At 54.9% G+C, this 22,324-nt stretch overlaps 1 protein-coding gene across 1 annotated transcript in view; it reads left to right on the top strand.

Moving 5' to 3' along the window:
* The first annotated feature begins 1,951 nt into the window (after window positions 1–1,951).
* LOC137306426 (mitogen-activated protein kinase kinase kinase 11-like) overlaps window positions 1,952–22,324 on the top strand; it is a 42,950-nt gene continuing 22,577 nt past the window's right edge. Inside the window, exon 1 of the mRNA XM_067975614.1 lies at window positions 1,952–3,244. Within this exon, the coding sequence (XP_067831715.1) occupies window positions 2,509–3,244 (736 nt within the window). The 5' untranslated portion in view covers window positions 1,952–2,508. The remainder of the gene's footprint in view (window positions 3,245–22,324) is intronic.

The raw sequence follows: 22,324 nt of genomic DNA, 5'->3' as shown, positions 1-22,324 counted from the left end.
GCAGGGTCCAAACCCTCGGCCTGGGCCGAGTTAGCCGAACTCAGCCGGGGTGGGGCTGCGTTAAGAGTGTTGCAGTTGGGCTAGAGAGGGGGAACGATCGGCCAGGGTTCTGCTCCTGGTCGGTGCCCGCCGATGCTTGTTGGGAGGTGTGCGGGAGAACAGGATTGGGCTTGGCGCGATGTCCCCCACGGTCGAATAGCTTGCCTGCACTCACTATCGGCGCTCACAAAATCAGCAAGGGCGGGTTGCTGGAGCTCCTACCCTAGGCGATTAAAGGGATATTACTTTCAATATAAGTTTTAATTATGGGCTGGAATTGCCTCCAGCTGGCATCCGTGGCTCATTGTGGGTCTCTCTCCTCTCTGAGTCAGAAGGTCGTGGGTTCGAGCCCCACTCCAGAGACTCGAGCCCCATAATCCGGGCCGACACTCTCCAGTGCCGGTACCGAGGGAGCGCCGCACTGTCGGAGGTGCCGTCTTTCGGATGAGACGTTAAACCCAGGGCCCCGTCTGCCCCTCTCAGGTGGACGTAAAAGATCCCACGGCCGCTACTGGAAGAAGAGCAGGGGGGAGTTCTCCCCGGTGTCCTGGGGCCAATATTTATCCCTCAACCAACATCACTAAAAAAAACAGATGATCTGGGTCATTATCACATTGCTGTTTGTGGGATCTTGCTGTGCGCAAATTGGCTGCTGCGTTTCCCACATTACAACAGTGACCACACTTCAAAAAAAAAAGTACTTCTTTGGCTGTAAGGTGCTTTGGGACATTCCTGAGGTGGTGAAAGGTGCTGTAAACCCCCTGCCTCGGCTGATCGACTGCTGAAACCCTCATCCATGCCTTTGCCATCTCGAGACTTGACTATTCCAATCTCTCCTGGCCGGCCTCCCATCATCCGCCCTCCATAAACTTCAGCTCATCCCAAACCCCGCTGCCCGTATCCAAACTCGCACCGAGTCCCGTTCACCCATCACATCGGCCCCCGGTCCGGGAACGCCTCGATTTTAAAAATCCTCACCCTTGTTTTCAAATCCCTCCATGGCCCCCGCTCCCCAACACCCTATCTCCGTAACCTCCTCCAACCCTCCGAGATCTCTGCGCCCCTCCAATCCTGGCCTCTTGCCCGTCCCCCGATTCCCATCGCTCCACCATCGGCGGCCGTGCCTTCAGCCGCCCGGGCCCTGAGCTCTGGAATTCCCTCCCTAAACCTCTCCGCCTCTCTCTCTCCTCCTTCGGCCAAGCTTGTGGCCGCCTGTCCCGATATCTCCTTACGTGGTCAAATTTAGTCTGATTTCCGCTGCAGTGAGGCGTTTTACTCCGTTAAAGGCGCTATATAAATGCAGGTCATTATTATAAATGATCCTTTCTTTCTTTCAAGACTCCGACACATTGCCAGCAGGTGGCAGATGCCCCCCAGGAAACTCTGCTCCAGTATTAAACAAGATCTCTTGCTAGTTTCCTGGCATTGTTTGCCAGTCTCTACCCACCGAAAACTTTTGCACAGTTCACAAACACGTCTCCAAAAACAGCACCTGGTGCACTTAAATTCACACAACTTGTCACCTGTGCAAACTCAGACGCCCATTTCCAGGAACTAAGGCTCAAAAAAGTTTCTGAGGGTTGGGATTTTTGGTCTCAGGACCGAAATTGTCACGCTGTTTCAACTGGTCCTTTTTCCTGTGTGCGTGCACAAAAAAAAAAAAAATTATTGCAGAGTGAGAGAGGAAAAAAAAAACTTCAAACCACACCCTGATATGATGGAGTGGGTTAAAAGTGCGGAACCCGAGCACCAGAGAGCGGTGTCGCTAATGGCGGAGAGCCGGACGTGCTAGCTGCTGCTCCCTGGATTTGAAGTGAAATTTGAGGAGGTGGGAAAGGGAAATCGACAGGAGAAATTGAGGCGAAACTTCCAAAGTGGGAGGGGTGGGAGGGGTGGGAGGGGGAAACACACAAGAGAAACTGAGGCGAAACTTAACGAGAGCAACTTACAAGCCAGGAGAGGAAGCAGGAGGGGGGGGGAAAAAAAAACTTTTTTTCACTCCAAACTTTTTTCTCACTCCAGCAAAACTTTTTTGAGGGGAGGGGAGAGGGTTTTCACTCCCTCAATTTGTGAAATTATTTATTTTGCTTTGTGAATCTTCGCGGGAAAGTTTGAAAAGAGAGAGGGGAGAAAGATTTACACACACACAGAGAGAGAGAGGGGAAAAGTTTAGTCTCATCAGATGGTTGGATTATAACTTGTGATTCGAAGTTTGTTTTCTGATTTTTAAAAAAAAAAGTTTTATGCTGCACCAAACTCCGGCAGTCGCCAGCAACTTTTCTTCTTGCAATGGACGTTTTCTGAACGTGTGGGTGAGAGTCCCCATCTGTCGAAGGGAGATCTTTGAGCGACTGATTTAGCAGGACTGTGCTGTTTTCTATATGTTGTTGGCTCCCAGGACTGGGACGAGGGGGTCCAACCGAGATGGTCCTTCCCAGGTAGGGCAAGCAGCTTTGCCAGTCTGTCCCGATGGAGCCTTTAAAGAATATTTTTAGCAGGACCTCCCTGGGCTCCTGGACGTCTCCGAAGCTCCACGAGCCGCAGGAGCAAGGGAGAGCGTTTGCCAACCCGATCTGGACAGCCTTGTTCGACTACGAGGCCCACGGCAAGGACGAGCTGACGCTGAGCAATGGGGACCTGGTGGAAGTTCTCTCCCAGGACTCGGCCATCTCGGGCGACGAGGGCTGGTGGGTGGGCAAGCTCCGCGAGCGGGTGGGCATCTTCCCCGCCAACTACGTCTCCTTCAAGCCGGCCGGCTACGCCAAGCTGCCGGGGGGGCGGGCCGAGGACCCGGGGGAGGTGGCGTTTGGCGAGCTGACGCTGCAGGAGGTCATCGGGGTCGGGGGCTTCGGCAGAGTCTACCGGGGCACCTGGAAGGGGCAGCTGGTGGCGGTGAAGGCGGCCAGGCAGGACCCCGACGAGGACATCAGCGCCACGGCCCAGAACGTCAAGCAGGAGGCCCGCCTCTTCGCGATGCTGCAGCACCCCAACATTATCGCCCTCAAGGGGGTGTGCCTGCAGGAGCCCAACCTGTGCCTCATCATGGAGTACGCGTCAGGGGGGCCTCTGAACCGCGCCGTGGCCGGCCGACGAATCCCTCCGCACATCCTGGTCAACTGGGCCGTGCAGATCGGCAAGGGCATGCAGTACCTGCACGACGAGGCCATCGTACCCGTCATCCACCGGGACCTGAAGTCCAACAACGGTAAGGACCCGTCCTCCTCGCTTTTGAGGGAGGGAGGGGGGGTGGGGGTCACGGTCCCCTCCCCCCGATTCCGGGCGCCGCTCGTCAGCAAGGACGCCTGGGCTTTTGGAGAGGGCGCAGAGAAGATTTACCAGGACGGTACAGATTTAAGATAATTGGCACAAGAACCAGAGGGGGGGTGGGGGGGGCGAGAGATGAGAATGTTTTTTTACGCAGCGAGTTGTTCTGATCTGGAATTCACTGCCCGAAAGGGCGGTGGGAGCAGATTCAATAATAACTTTCAAAAAGGGAATCAATTAAATACTTGAAAAGGAAAAATTTGCAGGGCTAATGGGGAAAGGGCAGAGGGGGGGGGAGTGGGATTAATTGGATAGATCTTTCAAAGAGCCAGCACGGGCACGATGGGTCGAATGGCCTCCTGTGCTGTACGATTTGTATGGGAAGAGGTTGGATCCGATGTCTGTTTAGGGGCGATTACACCGAGGGGTGTGGGGGCAGATTGTTCTGCCGATTCGCCAGCTATTGCCCTGGGTCTGAGCGGGTCAATGTGGGGAGTGGGAATTAGCCCCGAGCGGTCCCAGGGTCCCAGGGTCCATCCCCAATCTGTGCTGAGAGTTAGGCGGGGGGGGGGACGAGGGCTGTAATTTCCCTCAGCATTGCCCGGGCCACGATCACAAGGGCATTGGAGAGGATGGGACTGGCACTGTGTGATGCCTCCTGCAGTTGAATAGTCTGTCAGTATACATTAATCTCCTGCGGGAAGAACGGTACAGGACTGTGTTATCACCAGACCCATTCTCCCATTGGTAAAATTCCTTTTAACGAGCGAGACATTTCCTCTTAATCGATCCCCTCAAATTACTCCCACTGCAAGTGACAGACCTGTCCCCACCAGTACTGTACCCCCGTGTTATACAGTGACAGACCTGTCCCCACCAGTACTGTACCCCAGTGTTATACAGTGACAGACCTGTCCCCACCAGTACTGTACCCCCGTGTTATACAGTGACAGACCTGTCCCCACCAGTACTGTACCCCCGTGTTATACAGTGACAGACCTGTCCCCACCAGTACTGTACCCCAGTGTTATACAGTGACAGACCTGTCCCCACCAGTACTGTACCCCCGTGTTATACAGTGACAGACCTGTCCCCACCAGTACTGTACCCCCGTGTTATACAGTGACAGACCTGTCCCCACCAGTACTGTACCCCAGTGTTATACAGCGACAGACCTGTCCCCACCAGTACTGTACCCCAGTGTTATACAGGGACAGACCTGTCCCCACCAGTACTGTACCCCAGTGTTATACAGTGACAGACCTGTACCCACCAGTACTGTACCCCAGTGTTATACAGTGACAGACCTGTCCCCACCAGTACTGTACCCCAGTGTTATACAGTGACAGACCTGTCCCCACCAGTACTGTACCCCCGTGTTATACAGTGACAGACCTGTACCCACCAGTACTGTACCCCAGTGTTATACAGTGACAGACCTGTCCCCACCAGTACTGTACCCCAGTGTTATACAGTGACAGACCTGTCCCCACCAGTACTGTACCCCCGTGTTATACAGTGACAGACCTGTCCCCACCAGTACTGTACCCCAGTGTTATACAGTGACAGACCTGTCCCCACCAGTACTGTACCCCAGTGTTATACAGTGACAGACCTGTCCTCACCAGTACTGTACCCCAGTGTTATACAGTGACAGACCTGTCCCCACCAGTACTGTACCCCAGTGTTATACAGTGACAGACCTGTCCCCACCAGTACTATACCCCCGTGTTATACAGTGACAGACCTGTCCCCACCAGTACTGTACCCCAGTGTTATACAGTGACAGACCTGTCCCCACCAGTACTGTACCCCAGTGTTATACAGGGACAGACCTGTCCCCACCAGTACTGTACCCCAGTGTTATACAGTGACAGACCTGTCCCCACCAGTACTGTACCCCAGTGTTATACAGTGATAGACCTGTCCCCACCAGTACTGTACCCCAGTGTTATACAGTGATAGACCTGTCCCCACCAGTACTGTACCCCCGTGTTATACAGTGACAGACCTGTCCCACCAGTACTGTACCCCAGTGTTATACAGTGACAGACCTGACCCACCAGTACTGTACCCCAGTGTTATACAGTGACAGACCTGTCCCCACCAGTACTGTACCCCAGTGTTATACAGGGACAGACCTGTCCCCACCAGTACTGTACCCCAGTGTTATACAGTGACAGACCTGTCCCCACCAGTACTGTACCCCCGTGTTATACAGTGACAGACCTGACCCACCAGTACTGTACCCCAGTGTTATACAGTGACAGACCTGTCCCCACCAGTACTGTACCCCAGTGTTATACAGTGACAGACCTGTCCCCACCAGTACTGTACCCCAGTGTTATACGGTGACAGACCTGTCCCCACCAGTACTGTACCCCAGTGTTATACAGTGACAGACCTGTCCCCACCAGTACTGTACCCCAGTGTTATACGGTGACAGACCTGTCCCCACCAGTACTGTACCCCAGTGTTATACGGTGACAGACCTGTCCCCACCAGTACTGTACCCCCGTGTTATACAGTGACAGACCTGTCCCCACCAGTACTGTACCCCCGTGTTATACAGTGACAGACCTGTCCCCACCAGTACTGTACCCCAGTGTTATACAGTGACAGACCTGTCCCCACCAGTACTGTACCCCAGTGTTATACAGGGACAGACCTGTCCCCACCAGTACTGTACCCCCGTGTTATACAGTGACAGACCTGTCCCCACCAGTACTGTACCCCCGTGTTATACAGTGACAGACCTGTCCCCACCAGTACTGTACCCCAGTGTTATTCAGTGACAGACCTGTCCCCACCAGTACTGTACCCCCGTGTTATACAGTGACAGACCTGTCCCCACCAGTACTGTACCCCAGTGTTATACAGTGACAGACCTGTCCCCACCAGTACTGTACCCCAGTGTTATACAGTGACAGACCTGTCCCCACCAGTACTGTACCCCAGTGTTATACAGTGACAGACCTGTCCCCACCAGTACTGTACCCCAGTGTTATACAGGGACAGACCTGTCCCCACCAGTACTGTACCCCAGTGTTATACAGGGACAGACCTGTCCCCACCAGTACTGTACCCCAGTGTTATTCAGTGACAGACCTGTCCCCACCAGTACTGTACCCCAGTGTTATACAGTGACAGACCTGTCCCCACCAGTACTGTACCCCAGTGTTATACAGTGACAGACCTGTCCCCACCAGTACTGTACCCCAGTGTTATACAGTGACAGACCTGTCCCCACCAGTACTGTACCCCAGTGTTATTCAGTGACAGACCTGTCCCCACCAGTACTGTACCCCAGTGTTATACAGTGACAGACCTGTCCCCACCAGTACTGTACCCCAGTGTTATACGGTGACAGACCTGTCCCCACCAGTACTGTACCCCAGTGTTATACAGTGACAGACCTGTCCCCACCAGTACTGTACCCCAGTGTTATACAGTGACAGACCTGTCCCCACCAGTACTGTACCCCAGTGTTATACAGTGACAGACCTGTCCCCACCAGTACTGTACCCCAGTGTTATACGGTGACAGACCCGTCCCCACCAGTACTGTACCCCCGTGTTATACGGTGACAGTCGGGGTTTGGAAGGGGACGATGTGGGGGTCGCACGGCTTGGTGTTTCTCCCAGTTAAGTGTCTGACAGGGTATGAAAGTTTCACCCCCCCCCCCAATGTTGCCCTGTAATGAAACCCCAGAGAGTTGCTCCCGCTCCCCAGTGCTGTGGTCCTGGGAACAGCGAGTATGTGTAAGAGATGGTGTGCTGAGTGTGGAGTCCAAGATGGAATGGAGGGGTGTGTCGGACGTGGGGAATTTGGAGTCTGGGTGGGACAAGGGAGGAGAGTTTGGAGGAGGATTGAGCAGAATCGAATCAATCCAAGAGGGAGGCTGCAGGCGAGACGGGGGGAAGAAATATCCTCTTGTATTTTGTCCGGAGATGTGGCAAACCGTAACATTACAATCCCCCCCCCCCAAACCCCAGCCCGGAGGCGATATCATGTCTCCACCTCCTCTCCCCCTTCGTCCACCGTCCGGTCCCTCAGGTAACCCCGGGGCCAGTCCCAGTCCCACTGATTGCGACGGGGCCTGCGGACCAACACCAGCCTGACTGGGCCTAATCCCCCGAGGGCCCGGGAAAACGCCCCTCCCGCCCCGGGACCGGCAGGGTCGGCCGAACCGGGGTTGCCAACTCCGGTCGGACGTGTTCCTGGGGGTTTCGTCGCACGGCCGAGCGCCCCCACGCCATTGGTGTCCCGACACGCCCTTTATCGGCCCACCCACGGCCAATCGGAAAGCGCCCCGGCTCTTGGTTACCCGATTTGGATGATTCTTGATTGTCAAATCAAACCGGCCTCCCACCTCCACTAATTTTTACAACTAATGAATGAAAGTTGGGGTGGGAGGAGGAGGGGGGGGGGCGAAGCCTAACCCAGCAGGCCTCGTTCGGAGTTTAGCCTCCTTTCACCGATTTGAAAACACGTTTCGGAAGAAATCTCCGTTCGGAAGGGGAACGCTTTGGCTAAGGGCTGCGGCTTCCCCTCGCACCGTCCTGGGGAGGGGCTCGTCGGCCCGCTCGTGCGGGCAGGCTTTGGAGCTGGGCCCCAGGGGGTGAAAGGTCAGCCTCGTAGCCCGCTGCGGCCATCCCTGCTCTGCTGTTCTGCAGGGTAACAATTTAAAAATAAGACCTCAGGACGTCCCGCGGCGCTTTACAGCCAATTATATAGAAGTTTACAACATGGAAACAGGCCCTTCGGCCCAACATGTCCATGTCGCCCAGTTTATACCACTAAGCTGGTCCCAATTGCCTGCACTTGGCCCATATCCCTCTATACCCATCTTACCCATGTAACTGTCCAAATGCTTTTTAAAAGACAAAATTGTACCCGCCTCTACTACTGCCTCTGGCAGCTCGTTCCAGACACTCACCACCCTTTGAGTGAAAAAATTGCCCCTCTGGACCCTTTTGTATCTCTCCCCTCTCACCTTAAATCTGTGCCCCCTCGTTATAGACTCCCCTACCTTTGGGAAAAGATTTTGACTATCGACCTTATCTATGCCCCTCATTATTTTATAGACTTCTATAAGATCACCCCTCAACCTCCTACTCTCCAGGGAAAAAAGTCCCAGTCTGTCTAACCTCTCCCTATAAGTCAAACCATCAAGTCCCGGTAGCATCCTAGTAAATCTTTTCTGCACTCTTTCTAGTTTAATAATATCCTTTCTATAATAGGGTGACCAGAACTGTACACAGTACTCCAAGTGTGGCCTTACCAATATCTTGTACAACTTCAACAAGACATCCCAACTCCTGTATTCAATGTTCTGACCAATGAAACCAAGCATGCTGAATGCCTTCTTCACCACCCTATCCACCTGTGACTCCACTTTCAAGGAGCTATGAATCTGTACTCCCAGATCTCTTTGTTCTATAACTCTCCCCAACGCCCTACCATTAACGGAGTAGGTCCTGGCCCGATTCGATCTACCAAAATGCATCACCTCACATTTATCTGAATTAAACTCCATCTGCCATTCATCGGCCCACTGGCCCAATTTATCAAGATCCCGTTGCAATCCTAGATAACCTTCTTCACTGTCCACAATGCCACCAATCTTGGTGTCATCTGCAAACTTTTATTTTTTTGAAGTGTAGTCGCTGTCGTAATGTGGAAAACACGGCAGCCAGTATGCGTACAGCAAGATCCCACAAACAGCAATGTGATAATGACCGGATTTTTTTTTTTAGTGATGTTGGTTGAGGGATGAATATCGGCCCCCAGGACACCGGGGAGAACTCCCCACCCCCCCTTGCTCTTCTTCCAATGGGATCTTTCACATCCACTGGCAAAGGCCTCTGTTCATCCGAAAGACGGCCTCTCCGACAGCGCGGCGCTCCCTCGGCACCGCCCCTCCGAGGGCGCCGGCCTGGATTTTGTGCTCGAGTCTCCGGAGTGGGGGCTCGACCCCCCTGACTCCGAGGCGAGAGAGTGAGCCGCGGCCGGACGCTCTGAGCCTTCGGCGAGCCGAGCCCCCCGGGAAACAGGTCGGGAACCTGGAGCGGTTCCCGACTCGCGTGGGCAACAGACGCCTGCTTCGAGTGACCGTGGTGCCCTCTCGCCTCGCGGCCTGGTCACTCGGGAGCGAAATTAGGAACCGCTCTTTCGTGTGAAGGGGAGTGGAAATCTGGAACTGTTTCCACCCCACCCACCCCGGTCCCCCCCACAAAAGGGCTCGGACGCTGGGTATCGATTGGAGGTTCCAAGACTGAGATGGATAGACTTTTGTCGGTCGGGGATACAGAGCCAAGGCGGGTAAATGGAGTTCAGATACAGATCAGCCATGATCTGATAGAATGGCGGGGCAGGCTCGAGGGGCTGAATGGCCTCCTCCTGCTCCTATCTCCCTAGCGATAGATAAATTGTAGCTGCTGGATTTTCCTTCTTTGCCCCCACCCCCCCCCCCCCCCCCCGCCCCGTGACGGCACGAAGTCCCGCTCCTCGGACCCCTTCGGCACCTCGACTACCCGAGTGGCCGTTCTTATCGTGTGCACTGGGTTGGCTATTCAGTCGTGGGAGGCTTCGCAGCTGAGTCCGAATCCCGTCCTCAGCCGGCCCTGGCTGATTCTCCCCTTCTCCCTAAACCCAGGGGGGGCGGGGGTCACTGGACAGTGATCAGGAGCAGGAACCCTGGCTGATTCTCCCCTCTCCCTAAACCAGGGGTCAGTGGGCAGGACTGGGGATGTAGCTCTGTGCTTTCTGAATAAACACTGACCTTCTCTGTGACTCTGAATATCGTTGCGTGCTCGGAAGGTACTGTCTCTCTCTCTCTCTCTCTCTCTCTCTTTTCCCCCCCGCCCCCCTCCACCCTATTACATTGTAAGGCTTGGCTGTGCTTTCTCATGCTGGATTGCGAGGGCGCAAGAGATGACTATGGAGGCAGGGCTATCCCAGGATTCATTGTCGCGGTGAAAGTTCTCTATTAAAACCATAGGGCCAGCGAGCTGCCACTGGTCCAGGGAGTTGATGCAGTGAACCTCACGGACCAGGAAGTGTCCAGGTCCGGATCGATTGCAGGGCCAGCACTGAGCGAAGCTGGCCTCGGTGACCGGCATCAGCTGAGGGGCTTAAATCTAGACTGGGGCGGTTAAAACTAGTCTTAGCGCCCTCTCGGTTAGGGAGGGTGGAGATGGCTTCAAATTGGGCTGTGATGCCCCCCATGGTCAAATATCCGGCCGCCGCTGACTGGCCGGGGCTCGCACCCAGAGAACGGGGCCACTTGGGTGAGGTGCTGGAGAGCGGCCTCCGCGGCCATTCCCCTCTCTCTCCGGCGAGGGGCGTGTTCCACTGGCACGGCGTACACCTGTACGGAACAGTGAGCTGCAGTCAGCACCCTGGTCCCAGTATTCCTAAAACTCCCAATTACACAGGACCCTGGTCCCAGTATTCCCATAACTCCCAATATTCAGGCACCCTGGTCCCAGTATTCCCATAACTCCCAATATTCAGGCACCCTGGTCCCAGTATTCCCGCTGCACTGCACAATCCCAGGTTCACATTCACTCTCATCACATGTGGTTTAGCTCTTGAGCCTCTTATTCACAAGTGCACCAGGGCGGGACTCGTCAACACTACGTGCATGGGGCTGTCTGTGTGTGTCTCTCTGCCTGTGTGTGTGTGTGTGTGTGTGTGTGTGTGTGTGTGTGTGTGTGTCTCTCTCTCTCTCTGTCTGTGTGCCTGTCTGTGTGCCTGTCTGTGTGTGTGTGTCTCTCTCTGCCTGTGCCTGTCTGTGTGTCTCTCTGCCTGTGTGTGTGTGTGTGTCTCTCTCTGCCTGTGCCTGTCTGTGTGTGTGTGTCTCTCTGCCTGTGTGTGTCTCTCTGCCTGTGTGTGTCTCTCTGCCTGTGTGTGTCTCTCTGCCTGTGTGTGTCTCTCTGCCTGTGTGTGTCTCTCTGCCTGTGTGTGTCTCTCTGCCTGTGTGTGTCTCTCTGCCTGTGTGTGTCTCTCTGCCTGTGTGTGTCTCTCTGCCTGTGTGTGTCTCTCTGCCTGTGTGTGTCTCTCTGCCTGTGTGTGTCTCTCTGCCTGTGTGTGTCTCTCTGCCTGTGTGTGTCTCTCTGCCTGTGTGTGTCTCTCTGCCTGTGTGTGTCTCTCTGCCTGTGTGTGTCTCTCTGCCTGTGTGTGTCTCTCTGCCTGTGTGTGTCTCTCTGCCTGTGTGTGTCTCTCTGCCTGTGTGTGTGTGTGCGTGTCTGTCTGTGTGTGTGTTAAATTTACTTGTGTGAAATAACAGGAAGCTGAAACTGAATAGGCCGCGCTGCAAAAATATTATTGGATGTTCTGCAGGTGCAGTGTGGGAAGGATGTTTGTTCGGCTCTGAGTTGTGTAATGAGGAAGATGGTAACAGGCAGTTGGACCGGGTAAGCAGGAGGCTGCTCGCAGTCTCGAGTACACTCCCGGGAACTCCTGAACTCCGTCCTTAACCCTGATGTCCCAACAGCAAACTCCTTCGGACACCCAGTGCCCTGATCGATGGGCAGCCACCCCCTTGCTGTTGGTCGGGGGATGGATCAGGCGCGGCTGCGAGGCCCCCCTTGACCGAATTGCCCCTTTCGGCGAACACTTGAAGCACGGGGGCCGCTCGGCTCTGAAGGTGCCGGGGCCCGTGTACCCCAGCGAGAGTCAGTGCCTTCCGGGGGGGGAGGTGGTGACAAGAAAGACAAAGCAAGATCCCACAAACAGCAAGAAGGTAAACGCCCAGTTAATCTCTGTGTTTCTTTGGTGATGTTGGTCGAGGAGGGAATGTGGGCCCCAGGACCCCGGGGAGAACTCCCCCTGCTCTTCTTCCAATAGTGGCCGTGGGATCTTTTACATCCACCCGAGCGGGGCAGACGGGGCCCTCGGTTTAACGTCTCATCCGAAAGACGGCACCTCCGACAGTGCGGCACTCCCTCGGTACTGACCCTCCGACAGTGCGGCGCTCCCTCAGTACTGACCCTCCGACAGTGCAGCACTCCCTCAGTACTGACCCTCCGACAGTGCAGCACTCCCTCAGTACTGACCCTCCGACAGTGCAGCGCTCCCTCAGTACCGACCCTCCGACAGTGCGGCACTCCCTCAGTACCGACCCTCCGACAGTGCGGCGCTCCCTCAGTACCGACCCTCCGACAGTGCGGCGCTCCCTCAGTACCGACCCTCCGACAGTGCGGCGCTCCCTCAGTACCGACCCTCCGACAGTGCGGCGCTCCCTCAGTACCGACCCTCCGACAGTGCGGCGCTCCCTCAGTACCGACCCTCCGACAGTGCGGCGCTCCCTCAGTACCGACCCTCCGACAGTGCTGCGCTCCCTCAGTACCGACCCTCCGACAGTGCAGCGCTCCCTCAGTACCGACCCTCCGACAGTGCAGCGCTCCCTCAGTACCGACCCTCCGACAGTGCAGCGCTCCCTCAGTACCGACCCTCCGACAGTGCAGCGCTCCCTCAGTACCGACCCTCCGACAGTGCAGCGCTCCCTCAGTACCGACCCTCCGACAGTGCAGCGCTCCCTCAGTACCGACCCTCCGACAGTGCAGCACTCCCTCAGTACTGCACTGGGAGTGTCGGCCTGGATTATGAGGCTCAGGTCCTGGAGTGGGGGCTCGAACCCACGACCTCTGATCCTGATGAGAGAGTAATGTTGACTGAGCCACACTGACACGGCAATCTGCAATGTTTGCAAAATGCCACACAGAAGGTGGCTACTTTCAAAGTCAGTCCTGTTATGCACACAGTTAGTGCTGAATGAGGGTTATATCAGTGTTACAGTGAGGGGTGTGGGGTATATCAGTGTTACAGTGAGGGGTGTGGGGTATATCAGTGTTACAGTGAGGGGTGTGGGGTATATCAGTGTTACAGTGAGGGGTGTGGGGTATATCAGTGTTACAGTGAGGGGTGTGGGGTATATCGGTGTTACAGTGAGGGGTGTGGGGTATATCGGTGTTACAGTGAGGGGTGCGGGGTATATCGGTGTTACAGTGAGGGGTGTGGGGTATATCAGTGTTACAGTGAGGGGTGTGGGTTATATCAGTGTTACATTGAGGGGTGTGGGGTATATCAGTGTTACAGTGAGGGGTGCGGGGTATATCAGTGTTACAGTGAGGGGTGTGGGGTATATCAGTGTTACAGTGAGGGGTGTGGGTTATATCAGTGTTACATTGAGGGGTGTGGGGTATATCGGTGTTACAGTGAGGGGTGTGAGGTATATCAGTGTTACAGTGATGCGTGTGGGGTATATCAGTGTTACAGTGAGGGGTGTGGGGTATATCGGTGTTACAGTGAGGGGTGCGGGGTATATCGGTGTTACAGTGAGGGGTGCGGGGTATATCGGTGTTACAGTGAGGGGTGCGGGGTATATCGGTGTTACAGTGAGGGGTGTGGGGTATATCGGTGTTACAGTGAGGGGTGCGGGGTATATCGGTGTTACAGTGAGGGGTGCGGGGTATATCGGTGTTACAGTGAGGGGTGCGGGGTATATCGGTGTTACAGTGAGGGGTGCGGGGTATATCGGTGTTACAGTGAGGGGTGCGGGGTATATCGGTGTTACAGTGAGGGGTGCGGAGTATATCGGTGTTACAGTGAGGGGTGCGGGGTATATCGGTGTTACAGTGAGGGGTGCGGGGTATATCGGTGTTACAGTGAGGGGTGCGGGGTATATCGGTGTTAGTGAGGGGTGCGGGGTATATCGGTGTTACAGTGAGGGGTGCGGGGTATATCGGTGTTACAGTGAGGGGTGCGGGGTATATCGGTGTTACAGTGAGGGGTGCGGGGTATATCGGTGTTACAGTGAGGGGTGCGGGGTATATCGGTGTTACAGTGAGGGGTGCGGGGTATATCGGTGTTACAGTGAGGGGTGCGGGGTATATCGGTGTTACAGTGAAGGGTGCGGGGTATATCGGTGTTAGTGAGGGGTGCGGGGTATATCGGTGTTACAGTGAGGGGTGCGGGGTATATCGGTGTTACAGTGAGGGGTGCGGGGTATATCGGTGTTACAGCGAGGGGTGTGGGGTATATCGGTGAGTGTGGTAGTGATTGTATTATGTACAGAGTGTGGAGTTGTGAATGGTGCCAGTGTGGAAGGGGGAAGGTTCCTGTTGAGGGAAGTGCCTTTGATGGAGGCCTCGCTGCATCCTCCTCCCACATCTTTGTGCTTTCAAATCAACTTCCTCCTTCGGAATTCTTAAGTCTATTGCAGGGTGTGCTGAGTCAGGCTCGGCCGATGCTGTAATCGGGTCCCTTGCACTGCACGACACGCCCGGCCGAGTCCCAGGCGTGAAGAATGGGCAGCTGTGGGAGGTACTCCAGAGCGCCTGGTTTCTGTGGAGCCCGTACCCTGGCGGGAATTGGGGTCTTTGGGGGTGAGGGGGCGCGGGGTGGGTGGAGGAAGTAATTCTGGCACCTTGGCAACCGGTTGTTCCCGTGCCAACCCACCTCAGTTGGCCTCCGTTTGTTGGCCTGGGCCTACTCTTCCACCTGTTGCCGGGTGAGGCCTACTAGTTCAGGCTTCCTGATCCGAACAGCTCAGGAGTAGCCGTAGCCCAGGTGCAGGCCCTTTTGGAAGGAGCACTCCTCCTCCTCCTTGTGAAAGTGCAGACGCCAGGTTTATCCAGTTTCGAGCAGCTGGCACACATTGGGAGTGGGTGGATGTCAAAAGTGCAGCGTTGCCATCAGCAACCACTTCCCACCAGGTCTTTGTTTGTCCCTGGGTTAGCCTCCATTGTATTATATTTGTGTTGTTAACCCATAAGGATGTTGCTGTCTTACAACGCAAGTCAGGAGTACAGAGGGTGAACATAAGAAATAGGAGCAGGAGTCGGCCACTCGGCCCCTCGAGCCTGCTCCCGCCATTCAATCAGATCGTGGCTGATCTTCGACCTCAACTCCACTTTCCCGCCCGATCCCCATATCCCTTGATTTCCCCCAGAGTCCAAAAATCTATCCATCTCAGTCTTGAATATTGAACTCCCCACCAGAAACATCTCACAACTTTGAAGCCCCCTATCAATGGGAATATTGGAAACCTTAGTTTCGGTGGAAGGGGGGGAAATCAGCCGGGGTTTCTGCTCCTGTCGTCATCAGCCATGGTTCAGTGGGTCTCTCTCTCTCTCTCTCTCTCTCTCTCTCAAGACTCCGAGTCAGAGGGTCGTGCGTTCGAGCCCCCACTCCAAAGACTTGAGCCCCATAATCCAGGCCGACACTCCCAGTGACAGGACTGCACTGTCGGAGGTGCCGTCTTTCGGATGAGGCGTTAAACCGAGGGCCCCGTCTGCCCCTCTCGGTTGGGCGTAAAAGATCCCACGGCCACTATTGGAAGAAGAGCAGGGGGGAGTTCTCCCCGGTGTCCTGGGGCCGATATTTATCCCTCGACCAACATCACTAAAAAACAGATGATCTGGGTCATTATCACATTGCTGTTTGTGGGATCTTGCTGTGCGCAAATCGGCTGCTTTGTCTCCTACATTACAACAGTGACTACACTTCAAAAAGTACTTCATTGGCTGTAAAGCGCTTTGGGACGTCCTGAGGTGGTGAAAGGTGCTATCGAAATGCAAGGCCGTTCCCTTCGATCTGTAATCTGCGGTGTAAAAGCCTCCCAAGTGTTTCTCCGCACTGGTTCATTCATGTGTGTTCTTCAGAGGTACTTTGCTGGGTTAGTTTGAGCCTGCAGTCACCCCCTTATCACTCTCACCAGTCTGTCTTTCTGCAGTCCTCTGGCAGTCCCAGCTCCTCCCCCGAAGCACCGTAAAAAGCAGCTCCCAATAACTGGGGAGACGTTCCACCCCCCCCCCGATCAGCGATTGCTCACCGACACCCGTTTTGGAGTTTGTGTTTCTCGGTGAAAATAAAGATCGGCACAGCGTGATTCATAATCTGGGGGGTACCGTCTAAAAATGTTAGCTCGCCTGCCTCTCCTCCTCCAGTGACAGACCTGTCCCCACCAGTACTGTACCCCCGTGTTATACAGTGACAGACCTGTCCCCACCAGTACTGTACCCCAGTGTTATACAGTGACAGACCTGTCCCCACCAGTCCTGTACCCCAGTGTTATACAGTGACAGACCTGTCCCCACCAGTACTGTACCCCAGTGTTATACAGTGACAGACCTGTCCCCACCAGTACTGTACCCCAGTGTTATACAGTGACAGACCTGTCCCCACCAGTACTGTACCCCAGTGTTATACAGTGACAGACCTGTCCCCACCAGTACTGTACCCCAGTGTTATACAGTGACAGACCTGTCCCCACCAGTACTGTACCCCAGTGTTATACAGTAACAGACCTGTCCCCACCAGTACTGTACCCCAGTGTTATACAGTGACAGACCTGTCCCCACCAGTACTGTACCCCAGTGTTATACAGTGACAGACCTGTCCCCACCAGTACTGTACCCCCGTGTTATACAGTGACAGACCTGTCCCCACCAGTACTGTACCCCAGTGTTATACAGTGACAGACCTGTCCCCACCAGTACTGTACCCCAGTGTTATACAGTAACAGACCTGTCCCCACCAGTACTGTACCCCAGTGTTATACAGTGACAGACCTGTCCCCACCAGTACTGTACCCCAGTGTTATACAGTGACAGACCTGTCCCCACCAGTACTGTACCCCAGTGTTATACAGTGACAGACCTGTCCCCACCAGTACTGTACCCCAGTGTTATACAGTGACAGACCTGTCCCCACCAGTACTGTACCCCAGTGTTATACAGTGACAGACCTGTCCCCACCAGTACTGTACCCCAGTGTTATACAGTGACAGACCTGTCCCCACCAGTACTGTACCCCAGTGTTATACAGTGACAGACCTGTCCCCACCAGTACTGTACCCCAGTGTTATACAGTGACAGACCCGTCCCCACCAGTACTGTACCCCAGTGTTATACAGTGACAGACCCGTCCCCACCAGTACTGTACCCCAGTGTTATACAGTGACAGACCCGTCCCCACCAGTACTGTACCCCAGTGTTATACAGTGACAGACCCGTCCCCACCAGTACTGTACCCCAGTGTTATACAGCGACAGACCTGTCCCCACCAGTACTGTACCCCAGTGTTATACAGCGACAGACCTGTGCCCACCAGTACTGTACCCCAGTGTTATACAGGGACAGACCTGTCCCCACCAGTACTGTACCCCAGTGTTATACAGGGACAGACCTGTCCCCACCAGTACTGTACCCCAGTGTTATACAGTGACAGACCTGTCCCCACCAGTACTGTACCCCAGTGTTATACAGTGACAGACCTGTCCCCACCAGTCCTGTACCCCAGTGTTATACAGTGACAGACCTGTCCCCACCAGTACTGTACCCCAGTGTTATACAGGGACAGACCTGTCCCCACCAGTACTGTACCCCAGTGTTATACAGTGACAGACCTGTCCCCACCAGTACTGTACCAGTGTTATACAGTGACAGACCTGTCCCCACCAGTACTGTACCCCAGTGTTATACAGGGACAGACCTGTCCCCACCAGTACTGTACCCCAGTGTTATACAGTGACAGACCTGTCCCCACCAGTCCTGTACCCCAGTGTTATACAGTGACAGACCTGTCCCCACCAGTACTGTACCCCAGTGTTATACAGTGACAGACCTGTCCCCACCAGTACTGTACCCCAGTGTTATACAGTGACAGACCTGTCCCCACCAGTACTGTACCCCCGTGTTATACAGTGACAGACCTGTCCCCACCAGTACTGTACCCCAGTGTTATACAGTGAGACCTGTCCCCACCAGTACTGTACCCCAGTGTTATACAGGGACAGACCTGTCCCCACCAGTACTGTCCCCCAGTGTTATACAGTGACAGACCTGTCCCCACCAGTACTGTCCCCCAGTGTTATACAGTGACAGACCTGTCCCCACCAGTACTGTACCCCAGTGTTATACAGTGACAGACCTGTCCCCACCAGTACTGTCCCCCAGTGTTATACAGTGACAGACCTGTCCCCACCAGTACTGTACCCCAGTGTTATACAGTGACAGACCTGTCCCCACCAGTACTGTACCCCAGTGTTATACAGTGACAGACCTGTCCCCACCAGTACTGTACCCCAGTGTTATACAGTGACAGACCTGTCCCCACCAGTCCTGTACCCCAGTGTTATACAGGGACAGACCTGTCCCCACCAGTACTGTACCCCAGTGTTATACAGTGACAGACCTGTCCCCACCAGTACTGTACCCCAGTGTTATACAGTGACAGACCTGTCCCCACCAGTACTGTCCCCCAGTATTATCCAGCTCTAAACACCCTCTCCAAACACAGCCTATGTCGGAAAGGACTCGCTGTCTAATTGTATCCCTGGGGCCTGCTCACCGTGGTCGTGGACGGTGTATATATATATCTGTGTAAATGACATCTGCACCCAGTCCCTGGTGATGAGAGCTGTGTACAGAGAGGGGCACCGGGCCAGAGGTCAAATGGTGAAGGGCTGGGGCCAGACCGAGGGGAGGGGCAGGGAGTGGAGAACACGAAGGAAGAATTGGAGGGTGGAGGAGGAGGAGGAGGAGGAGGAGGGTGGGAGTAATGGGGGGGGAAAGGCGGAGGAACAAACCAGCGGAGGGACGGAATGGGGGGGGAGGTGGTATATTCTGCAAATGTCTAAACCCAGTGGAAAGCAGTGGGCTGTTTACTTGCTGCACCGAGTGAATTGGCTTGGCTGTGGGCGTTTGCCTCTCCTATCAATTTGCTCGCTGTTGAGGCGAGTTCGGTCTGACCACTGCAAGAGGGTGTTTCACTGATGCTATTTTTGTGACCTCCCTGTCACGGCCTAACTCCTCTCTCTGCAGAATTACAGAAGGAGTCCTGTTCTCTGTGCAGCCCCCCCACTCTGGGCCTCGGGGCCTCGGGCCTGCGGTGAGGCTTGTCCTTTGTTTGGTTGCTGGGGAGTTGTCTGTTACTGACAACCCCCGCCCTTGAGCAGGGACCTTGGGAGTCGGGTTGCCAACCCTCCAGGGTTGACCTGGAGTCTCCAGGAATTAAAGGCTAATCTCCCGGACAACCCAGGGAGGAAAATCATAAGGGGCGTTTGTTTTTTTAAAAAAAAAACACGCATTGTTTTAATTTTCTTCGAACAATTTTTAGTTGTGCGGTTGGAGACGGGGAAGAGGTGGTTTGGTCGACCAATGGTCGGACGTATTGGGCGACCGATGATGGGAGCCCGAGGCCATGTGACGAAACCTCCAGGGCTACGGCCGACCAGAGTTGGCGACCCCCTGCCCGAGAGGTTAGGCCTGAGGCCCAGCTGTCGCCCGTGGCTGGGATGGACGCTCGCTCTCTCTCTCTCTCTCTCTCTCTCTCTCTCTTCCCGCAGGCGTTTTGGGAGAAAGACCTTTTTTTTGTTTTGCACGGGAAACGATGGGAAATGGGAAAGGAACAGGTTACGAAGGGGGAAAAAAAAAATCACACATTCCTCCGTCATGTGGGAAAATGTACAGAAGTGCCAAACTGGAAAAGAGAAACCCAAAAACGACACGACACAACACCAAACAATGGCGGGAAATGCATCGGAGCTTAAAGGGGAAGTGAAGTGTGGCAAACAAGTACTTCAATTAAAGGTCACCTTTGTGTTAGCCGGCAACCATTTTTTTTGTTGTTTTGATGTTTCACCGGCCATCCTGGTCCGTAAATGGATTTGGGAGGGTTCGAGCCATGACTGGGGGCTGTACCAGGGAGGTTGGGCCTGGCTGGAGAGGCATCGGGAAGCGATGTCAGTGTTTCTCCTTTCCCTTTTAATTGATTAAGTTGCGACATTTTCAGGAGTCGAGTTCAGCTCCCAGCGAGATACCAATAATATTCTGTTGTGGAATTGTCGCCCAAATCACAGCCTTGAAAACATTGGCTGTAAAAGGGTTTCTGGTCAACTAAGAGTGGGAGTGTCCCGTCAAACACTCCTGGGGCAGGTACAGGGTTAGATACAGAGTAAAGCTCCCTCTACACTGTCCCATCAAACACTCCCAGGGCAGGTACAGGGTTAGATACAGAGTAAAGCTCCCTCTACACTGTCCCGTCAAACACTCCCAGGGACAGGGACAGGGTTAGATACAGAGTAAAGCTCCCTCTACACTGTCCCGTCAAACACTCCCAGGGCAGGTACAGGGTTAGATACAGAGTAAAGCTCCCTCTACACTGTCCCATCAAACACTCCCAGGGCAGGTACAGGGTTAGATACAGAGTAAAGCTCCCTCTACACTGTCCCGTCAAACACTCCCAGGGACAGGGACAGGGTTAGATACAGAGTAAAGCTCCCTCTACACTGTCCCGTCAAACACTCCCAGGGCAGGTACAGGGTTAGATACAGAGTAAAGCTCCCTCTACACTGTCCCGTCAAACACTCCCGGGGCAGGTACAGGGTTAGATACAGAGTAAAGCTCCCTCTACACTGTCCCGTCAAACACTCCCAGGGCAGGTACAGGGTTAGATACAGAGTAAAGCTCCCTCTACACTGTCCCATCAAACACTCCCAGGGCAGGTACAGGGTTAGATACAGAGTAAAGCTCCCTCTACACTGTCCCGTCAAACACTCCCAGGGCAGGTACAGGGTTAGATACAGAGTAAAGCTCCCTCTACACTGTCCCATCAAACACTCCCAGGGCAGGTACAGGGTTAGATACAGAGTAAAGCTCCCTCTACACTGTCCCGTCAAACACTCCCAGGGCAGGTACAGGGTTAGATACAGAGTAAAGCTCCCTCTACACTGTCCCATCAAACACTCCCGGGGCAGGTACAGGGTTAGATACAGAGTAAAGCTCCCTCTACACTGTCCCGTCAAACACTCCCGGGGCAGGTACAGGGTTAGATACAGAGTAAAGCTCCCTCTACACTGTCCCATCAAACACTCCCGGGGCAGGTACAGGGTTAGATACAGAGTAAAGCTCCCTCTACACTGTCCCATCAAACACTCCCAGGGCAGGTACAGGGTTAGATACAGAGTAAAGCTCCCTCTACACTGTCCCATCAAACACTCCCAGGGCAGGTACAGGGTTAGATACAGAGTAAAGCTCCCTCTACACTGTCCCGTCAAACACTCCCAGGGCAGCCACTGATAGCAATCAGAAGCAGGAACCCAGGCTGTTAGTGTGTCGTCTCCCTCTCCCGTACACACAGCGTAAAAACAATTTGAAGAAAACAACAGGAGTGCAGCTGAACGCTGTGTAAATATAGCTTCGCTGACGGGCACCCGGAAATGGCTGGGAGGTGGGGGGTGGGGGTTTAAAATGCTTAGATTATTGGCTTCTGCCTTTGATGGGTGTGCGTGGGAGTGTCACCGAGAGCGGGCGACGCAGTTACACACAGTCAGGCTTATGCGCTGCTCTGACAGGAAGTGGCTTCTCTTGTTTGGGTCTGACCTCCGACCCTGACCCGCCGAGCTCCACAATACCACCAGGGATAACTTTGTTCCCCTCGTTTCCCCCCCCCCGCCCCCCCCCGCTTCCTGCCGTGGATTGCTTTGTCCCTGCCGGCCGGGAGACCCCCAGGTCCGACGGGGAGGTGGCGAGGGAGAGGGAGGGGAGGGGGGGCGGGAGGAGAGACACAGAGAGACGGCTGCGGCCCGCGAGCGAGCGAGCGAGCGAGGCGTGCCGGTGTTCGTCATCGCTGCTGCGACCGTGTGGCCCCCCCCCCACAAACTCCGGGCACGGACGGACTTAACCCCTCGAGGGAGGGGCTGCAGCCACCGCTTTCACTCCTGCACCAAGGGCTGCCCCCTCTCCTATCCCCGTCCTGTTCGGCTGGTATCTGTGGGGCGGGCGGGCGGGGCGGGGGGGCAGGATTCAGCAGTCCTGCGAGGGCTGTGTTCGTTTATCTGCCCTCCCTCACCAGACCTGGTCGCTGGGCTCCGGCCCCATGGCTGCCCTCCAAACTCTCCCCCTCCATTTGACGGTGAGGCTATTTGGCCTTGGGGGGCTGGCTTGACTCTCTCTCCGATCCTGCTGTTGACCCCGGTTAGCCCTGGCCCCCTCCCACCCCCCACCCCCCC

This window comes from Heptranchias perlo, chromosome 43, assembly GCF_035084215.1.
Source record: "Heptranchias perlo isolate sHepPer1 chromosome 43, sHepPer1.hap1, whole genome shotgun sequence".
NCBI classification, from domain to species: Eukaryota; Metazoa; Chordata; class Chondrichthyes; order Hexanchiformes; family Hexanchidae; genus Heptranchias; species Heptranchias perlo.
The sequence above is the reverse complement of the archived record's forward strand: the minus strand, read 5'-3'. Positions and strand labels throughout refer to the sequence as shown.